This window comes from Adiantum capillus-veneris, chromosome 13, assembly GCF_014529385.1.
Source record: "Adiantum capillus-veneris isolate H3 chromosome 13, ASM1452938v2, whole genome shotgun sequence".
In the NCBI taxonomy this organism is placed as follows: domain Eukaryota; kingdom Viridiplantae; phylum Streptophyta; class Polypodiopsida; order Polypodiales; family Pteridaceae; genus Adiantum; species Adiantum capillus-veneris.
Window position 1 is genome coordinate 19,762,820 of NC_140943.1, and position 8,981 is coordinate 19,771,800.

At 44.9% G+C, this 8,981-nt stretch overlaps 1 protein-coding gene across 1 annotated transcript; it reads right to left on the reverse strand.

Annotated features, from left to right (window-relative positions):
- Window positions 1-6,220: 6,220 nt before the first annotated feature.
- On the reverse strand, window positions 6,221-8,474 carry LOC147443673 (polyphenol oxidase I, chloroplastic-like). Its single transcript, XM_086526475.1, has one exon. It carries the CDS (start codon window positions 8,413-8,415, stop codon window positions 6,484-6,486), a length of 1,932 nt encoding a protein of 643 aa, XP_086382601.1. The 5' UTR covers window positions 8,416-8,474; the 3' UTR covers window positions 6,221-6,483.
- Window positions 8,475-8,981: the final 507 nt, after the last annotated feature.

Consider the following 8,981-nt stretch of genomic DNA (forward strand, 5'->3'; position numbering starts at 1 on the left):
GGTCGTCACCATTCCCTATGTTGCTCTTTGAACTAGGGTCTGACTTCGCTGCTTTTTGCGATCTCTTCCTTCGTGTTTTCTTCTTTTTTTGAGATTGGACAATTGATGCCGTGTCTCTTTCCTCAAGAATATAATTTTGTTTTTGGAGCATCGATCGTGTGAGTATGTTTACTGGTACCACAGGTGTACTTTGCGATGGCTCCTCGATAACCTCAATCAAGTTTAATGGCGTGATCTTTGATGCATTTGGATTATTTGAACATTGGGCAATCAAATGATCTATGCCACATCAATTACACATGAGTATTGGCATTGTAGACGTGCTCGCTTGATTGTTTGCATTAGTGTGGCATTCTTTTGTAGCCTAATAGGACACTCGGCTACACGATGTGGACCTCCACACTCATAGCATTGAAGAGGTGGTCTCTTAGCAGTGTAATTGAGATTTTGGCCTCTTGCCGCAAAAGCAACTACTTGATAGACAGGTTTGAGTTGTCCCCAATATTCCTCATGTAGTATTGTGGACTTTCTTCAAGCACATCTATCCCATAGGCAATATTAGGATCTATATCTTCCTCAAAGCCTTCCAAACAAGCAATAGATGACTCACAACCCACTTAATTCACAGAAGTGATTCTCGGATGTGGTGGTTGCGGTCCTAGTACTGGAGGTGATAAGGGTGTTGTTTGAACAACATTTTGGGCCCTAGGGACCATGTGTTATGACGTTTGTTCAAGAGGTGGGGCCGTCATCAATGCAGGCACTCGAGGTATGTGTCCATGCTAAGGTTGATCTATTGGCCATCGCGCACTTAAATACTATGCAATCCTTAGCTTGATGACCATACCTCCCACAGGCATTGCAATTCCCATTGAATTTTACTCTAAAAGTAGGGCATTCACTGGTACTATGCGGTCCATAGCATACTGAGCACCATTATTGCTCCCTTCTTGGATACATATGATTGTTTTGCGGAGCATGATTGTCTCTAAGAATCTCTTGAATAGCCTTGGTGAGATCTGCTAAAGTCATCTCCCTGATATCTTTGGCTCCTTAGCAATAGGCTTTAGGGTCATTGGCTGATGCCTCGATGCTTGCGAGCTAATAGATTTAGGCTCAACAGACACTCTTTCTTCTTGAATCATTAAATTATCCTCCAGTTGGATCGCATTGGTGGTGACTGCTTTCCAAGTGGTGCTACCTCTAATGACTAGGCCATTGTAGATATCCTCATGTCGTAATCCCCTAATGAATCTATCAAGCAACTGATTATTATTGAAGCGCTCATTTGGACTACAACGAGAATTCAAATGCTTCAAACGACTAATAAAGTCTCTCACCGACTCTCCTTCCTCTCGTTGGGCTTTCTGGAGCTGAGAGGCTACACCCCAAAGCACTCCCTCTCGTGTGTATTCTTTTAAGAACAGTCTCCTAAGAGTAGGGTAAATCATTTTTCTTCCATCCTTAGGGTTCTATACCAATCCCTAGCCTTTCCACTTAAGGTTAGGCTTAAAGCATTACTCTTATGCAAGTCATTGTGTTTTGTGTGAGCTTGGCTATTTGTACTGCTTTACTTCTAGGTTCTCTATAATGCGTGTTACGCATATTCTCAGCAATAGATCGACCAATAGCTTGAGCAAATGTTGCCAAGTCACCTAAGTGAGCAGGCACCGTGGGTGAAGGTGCTCCAAAGACTACATGTGGAGTAGGTATTGGCATTGAGCTTGGCGCATAGGAAGCCCTTGGATTCCACGTTGGGTACGATATTGTGCCATGTGGTGGCCCAAAGTTCATATGTGTGGCCCTAGGCATAGCAGACGTCGGATGTGACATGCTAATGCTAGCCGGTATAGTCGCATGGAAATAAGAACATGGGTGTTGTGGTTGTGGAGCATAGGTAGTTGAAACAATGGGAGGGGTAGGGGCTACATGAGTGCAATGACCCATGGTTGTATACGATTGGTACACACTTGTAGGTACTGTTGCAAGCATTGAGCTACCATGTAACGGGGCTTTACTAACAAATGAGGTCCATGGCGTGTTTCTCGGCATGCCCATCATTGGGGTAGGCATGGTAGCCGTGGTGTCATCAAGGAAAAGATGAGCTAGACTTAGAAAGGTAAAGCTATCACTTGTGGGCTCATATTGCACTGAGACCCCTGGCGAAACAACATATGAAGGATCCATCGGACTTACCGAGGGAGTGTCCATTTACGATAAGGTCGGTTGTTTAGCCTTTCCTGTATCCAAGAATCTCATGAGCCGTTGAAGGCATGTTGATCGCCTTGTTTTGTCTCTCTAACTCAATGACCCTATGGATGTTACAACTAATACACCTATTGTTACACACTAACACACTTCATTAACTCTAACATATCTACTTCCTACTTACTGTACTTTACACAGAACTAACATTACGGATCTACAACCTTAATAGTAACACCTTATCACAGAAGAAACAGAGTACCTTTCAAAACCTCATTAACAAAGAAATACACAGCAGCAAAACAAACTCTTTCTCAACACACACACGTTCCTTCCCTACCTTTACTACAATTGAAATTACACCACAAAGAAGCACAGAGTGCCAGTCAAGCTTAGTGTATGGCATTCCCGGACAACGACGCCAAAAATGTACACATTTGTCGCACGTGTCAATACAAAGGAACTTGTCGATACACTATGTGCGAGCCACAAATGGCTCCAAGCACGCGACTAGCATAAACTAATTAACTCAAAGATAACGATGGTGTGTCACTCACCGCTCTACGCTTGTTTTCGTGGAGGATTTCTCGTCGCAAAAAAAAAGCCACCGTTGCGTCGCGCTCAATCGCTTCACCGCCGTCATGCCATCGTTGCAATGCTCTCTCTCTCTCTCTCTCTCTCTCTCTCTCTCTCTCTCTCTCTCTCTCTCTCTCTCTCGCGCGCGCGCGCGCATACACACACACAAGGAGATGAAGAAGAAGATGGAAATGGAGCAAGAGCACTCTTCAATTGCACAAATGAGAGAATGAGTGAATTTTAGGTTTAGTTGACTTTTATATGAGTTCATCCCATTCACACTTAGACGCCCATGCTTAGCCAACTAATCCCTTGAATGTTCCAGTTAGAGTGCGCTTTTCATCGGTGTCACTCTTACCCTTTTCCTATTGGACCGACAAGCCCGGTACCTAACTCTACCAAATAAATAATACGACGTCTGTTGTAGGTGACAGGAATGTGCGTGAGGGTTAACACTTATAAAGAAGTGCTTTGTATGCATGTAGATGCTTTTAGATTCTTCCTTATCCTCGTCTATATCTAAAATCATCAAGTACTCTTGTGCTATTTGTATCAAACTATTTCCTTTTTTTAGCTACCTTTATTGATTCCTTTGCAAGACATGTTCTTCACGCAAAGAACTTCTCCACATAGGAGAAAAGGACTTGCTTGCAAACTTCGTGTTTGCATTCTAGTGTAAAATCCTTTGGGAGATATGTATTTTGTTATATTTTCTCAACCATATCAATATACTTCAATGCCCATTTGAAGTCTATGCACAAAGGTAATTGTCTCACATTATGGATACTTAGTTGGACGTAGGGTTCTTTTCCTTTTATGAAGCCTTGAGTGAACCACTTGGACGCATCTTGTACGTCCGTTGAAAGCGAATCAAGCCATTGAAAACCACCAAAGCATACATTACCTCGCTCTTCACGTTGCTAGAATAGTTGTTTTTCACCTCCTTGGAATAGCATGCTTCTCAAGAGGACTTAGGTTTGTGACGTTGTGTTACCCCATAGACAATCAAAAAGCAAAATGCACCCCTATAGACTTGTGCTCATGACAGAGCTCCATTGGCTTGTCCATTTTTTGAATATCTTCTGGATATATGGTTTCAAATACAAGATAAAGAAACCGATGTGCCATGATCATGAGCAACAAGGAGAGGCCAACAACAGACAAGATTGAGGTCACATGGATATCCTATCTCCCATCCCCTCCTCTCCATTGTTATTCTCTCTTTCACCCTTGCAATTATCTTGTTATCATAATTGTGTCATTGGGGGTGCATATACTACGGACTATGCTATGCATTAGGAAACTATGATCACTTATCATACGATTAGCATCCTTAAAGTGCTAGGTAATCCCATTGGCCAAATCAAGCCACCGAACATGTCTACACTACTCAATGCATGCACAAGCTAAGAGATAAGTAACAATGTATGCACAGGCAAATAACAATGATGGTGACACAAAAAAGGCATAAAGCAACACACCTAGAAAGTCAACAATGCGGGAGAAGAAGCAAGAAGACTCCATTCCATGGCTAAGATCTTGAGATTCCATTAATTCTCCTATCTTTGCAAGATTCTATCACATTGTCACATTTGATTGTGTCAAGAATCGCAAAACCGCGCATCCTTGACATATCCCATGTGACTTTGGGGCACGAGTTATGATATTTTCTAAATGTTGTTTCCGCATTTTCTTCCTACAAACGGTTGTACTCTTTTTTGTCTCATCATCATCAAATATTTTGACAATTGAAGATTCGAGTTACATGCCCTTCAAAATGTACCCTTAGCTACATGCCCTTCAAAATGTACCCTTAGCTGTCACAAAAAAGTAGAAAGATTAAGTGCTTATTAAGAGTCAAGTAGTGATATTTGAGGTTTAAAAAAACCATTGGTAAACAAGTGTCGCAAGCAATTCATTTGTTTCGGCCACACTTGTAATAAAAGCTCTTCTCTCATTGGCCTAGAGCACTCTCTCTCTCTAAATATTAAAAGGAAAAAAAAGACTTCAAAATTTTTCAAATGCTTTTAGAGATAATTTCTTTCAAGCACTTAGATGGAACAAATGAATCATTCTTTGAAAGGGAGATCAACCTCAACTTCTTAATGTTGCATTCAAAAAGTGATGTTGTGACAAACATATGAACTATCTGTAGTGCCTTTTTAAGTATCTACGGGGTGGTTTTCAAGAACAAGAAGAAATTATCAACAAAGAGTTCGACCAAGAGTTGTTTGTTATCGAGGAGAGAGAGGCATTGAATGTCCCCTCCTTACAAGTCAGGGTCCTCATAATGTCAACTTTTTTGCTAATATTAAGAAGACATGGGATAGACTAATCAATGGAAACTCTTCCTTCCTTATAAGCTTCATGCCTTGGAATACATGCGGCCTCTTCTATCTTTCTTGCTAGATCTACATACTTAATCATCGACTGGGATTCATCTTCCCACCCGATGGGTGGAATGCATGGCTAGGCCAAAACATCTCTTGTAGAGTTGGGGCCTTTTCACATACAACACATGAATAATGCCAACGTGAGCAAACTTAGCATTTGATATATGAAGGTGATTCTAGGCACTCTATCCCCACCCTCTTCGTAACTCTGTCCTATTAGCAAAGTTACACTAACAGGACATGGATAGAAGGCTGAAGATGATGTCAGGGAGGACCGCCTCTGTCAGGTGGGATCAATTGTCCCTATTGATTGGGGGCGGCCTGATTAGTTTTGCACCATCCAATGGCGGATTAATCCTCAAGTGATCACTATGTTATCACAAATAAAGGGAACTCCACGTAAACTTGATGTGAACATCGAGTGACTGATCTCCGTGTGAATCCCAATCAAGATATGATCACCTTGTGAACACACCTATTTCAAAGTGATCATGGTGTGACCTCGAGCATCCCAAAGTGATCTCCAAGTGAACACCATGTGATCCTCACCCAATCATTTTTGTTATATGACCTAACGTTCTCACCTCCATTTCAAGTAATGCGCAATAAATTAATGGAAGTTCCTTGGTCTCCGGTGTGGTTTGGGGGGGGGGGGGGGGGGGTACATGCAACCCTGTGTGAAACACATCCGTTGGCTCTTAACGTCAATTGCCATGATTGCAAGGAAAGCAAATCCGTTGTGGACTCTTGAGAACCAATCGTGCACAGGAGCTCATGCTCATGAGTTACTTGGTCCCATGTGAAAAAGATGTGCCCTACTCGACCAGTCTGAACACTTTCTAAAGATCCTAGCCATGGCCACAAACAATGGGTCCTGCCCATGGTACACGACAGAGCACTATCCTCTCTCTTCAAGATAAAAGTTTAAACTGAGCAATGAGCATTGAGAAATGAGAAGGGATCGAATCTATTCAAAGACAATGCTCTTGGATTTGTTGTGGACTCCGGAGCAGAATATTTTTAACTTTACATCTACCTCAACGAAAAAAAGGAACGGCGTTAAAACTTTTATTCAACGAAAGTAACTTGGCCCAAAAAAAAAAGTTGACAAAAATCAGACTTTCAAAAAGACAGTGCACTGCCACTTCCCTGTGATGACACGGATACGGTGTGACGTGTTGGAAAGGGGAAAGGGCCCCCGATCACACCCGTGAAAGCTGAGCCTTTCCTCTCATTGACCAATGATCACACGTGATCCTTTCCTCTCCTTATTGAGCCCTAAGGGCTGCGTCACACGCAGATAGATAGATCACTCATACTCAATCCTCACGTTGTCAATGGAGATGGGCACGCTTGGTTTGCCCCTTGGCACTATGGTGATGGCAAAATCATCATCATCCTCAGCATCCAGCTCCTTCAGCACCTCCCCTATCCCAATCCTGAAGTTGGACTTCCTCACACTCCTCCCCTCCCCCATCTTCATCCCCATATGTGGCACATTCACAAACGACCCTGCATACTCTGGCACATCACACCCTACCTTGTCATCATCGTCATCATCATCATCATCTACCAAGTTTATGTACACATCAAACTTGATCTTCTCATCTGATGCTACCCGCACCCCCTCCAGCACCAGTATCTCCTCGTCGAAGTCGTCCGCCCGCACCTTCCTCGGCCTCTTCACTAATGCTCTTTCTTTCTTGTCAATGTTCCCTGATGCCCTCTCCTTGAATTCTTTCAAACCTGCCTTGAACTTCCTATACTTCTCCTTGAGCTTTTCTCGTAGTCGACCTGCCATTGCTGGATGTGGACCTCCACCAGGCCCAAAATTCACGGCCGTGTCACTGCTTGTCCTGCTCCTCGGTGCTGCATTGAGCCATCCATTTGGCACATCTTGGTACTTGTATGCCAGTTTGGTGGTGTCTAGAGCATCCCCAATTCTCACCCTCACCAGCTTGGCATTCTCATCATAGAAGAGAAATGTTGCATTCAAGTAATCAGAGTCTGTCAGATCTTGTCTTCTGCCTCCCAAACTCTTCCATACCTCCCAGAGGCGGTCGATGTTGGAATGGTGGGCGTGAAAGATAGGGTCGCGTCCTGCAGAGTAAAAAGTGCCCATGTCCTCATCGTTTGGGTTAGCAGGATTGCCAGTCCATACATGGACTGTGCCATGAGGAAGATTTTCAATGGTGCCTGCTCCCGGGTTTGGCTCGTCACCTTGACGATAAGATTGGCCAAAGAACAAAGATGGAGTCTTTGAGTTGGAGACCATTTGCCGATACATGAGGGTGTTGTTCGCCGCAAGCAGGGCAGCTGCGGAGCTGTTTGACTCAGTGAAGTTGTAGTTGAGATCCACCACAGCAGGGGTTCTGTGCAAGGGATTGCGGTTGGCATTATAGAGAGAGCTTTTACTGTCGTTGTAGATGGGTGGGAGAGTATACCCTGTTGCAGAATCCCAATTCCAGAAAGGCAAGGTAAATGTGTCATCCTTAATGAGGGTCGCAAGAATTCTCTCATGGAAGTAGAGGTACCACCTATGCCATGGAAAAAACAGCCAGGAATTATGCACCTGGTACTCGATTTGAGTGCCATTAACATCATACGCTGCATCACAGAAGGCACAATGGACGTTCGCTTGCTGCGAATACTGGCGAGGATCGCTGGCAGGGAGCTCGCGGAGAAGCTTGTAGGCCTGGTTGTACTTAGCAATGTAAGAAGAAGGGACTTGGTGGGCAGAGAGGCGAGTGCGCATGGGCAGGTTTGTGGGGAGCTTGAAGTCAGTGATGGTGGTGGAAACAGGTAAGCAACAGTTGACAGATGGAGCACCGTTGCCGGGGTCGATAGGTGTCGTACACAGCTTCAGATCTGGGGGTTGGACAGGACTTCCAAGAGCTGACTGTGGAAGCAACAGAGATGGCAGTCCTGCAATGCCAAGCGAGCTTGACCCCAGCAAGAGCTGCCGCCGATCAAGCGCGCCATTCAGCTCCACGGGGTCGGCATTGTTGCTGTTGTCACCTCCGCTTTCATGGAGTGCTGCGCTGATGGGAGATGAGGCAGGCACAGGCCAACGCCCCGGGCCGAGAGTACCAAGGCGGGGGGCGCCGGCTCGCTTGCTTGCAGCTCTGCGAAAGGCAGGGGAGATGAGGGCCTGGGAGCTGGTACTGTAGCTGAGAAAAGAGGCGGGGTTATCCCTGATGAGGGAAGAAGAGAGAGCGAGGTGTTGGGCTGCAATACCCATCGCTACAGAGAGAGAGAGAGAGAGAGAGAGAGAGAGAGGAGCAGGGGAGATATTCGGATAGTACCTACAAGCAGTCCAAGACTTTATAATAGTTGCGTCGAGAGTTCAAATCCAAGTCGGCTACATACTGTAGACTCGAGAGTCGAAATCTAGAACGCGGGCAGCCATTGCGGACCTCGCGTCCATAGCGTACGTCCTGTAACGTGTAGGAAATATGAGCACGTGTTATCTGGAAGAGACTTTGAAGTCTTTCAGGTACCCCCCACACGGTGGGCCTCCACACTATCTCGCACGGGCGGTTTCAAATGGGATCGACGATTGAGGTGATCCGGACCGCCACATGCACATTTGTAAATTCGAGACATTTGGTAAATTCGGGGAGAAAAGTAAATTCGGGACAGTCCACACCCATGTCTTGAACTCGTGACCTCCCCACTGCGGGCCATGAGCATTAACCAGTACGCCTGCATGCGTTCATTGAAATATAGGCGATTCGAGTATGTCATATTGTAAATGTGGGCCGAGCAGTAAATTCGAGGCAGAGTAGTAAATTCAGGGAAACTCTG

Excerpts from the sequence above, each read along its gene's own strand:
- LOC147443673 (XM_086526475.1), bottom strand. The coding sequence starts at position 8,415 with ATGGGTATTGCAGCCCAACACCTCGCTCTCTCTTCTTCCCTCATCAGG.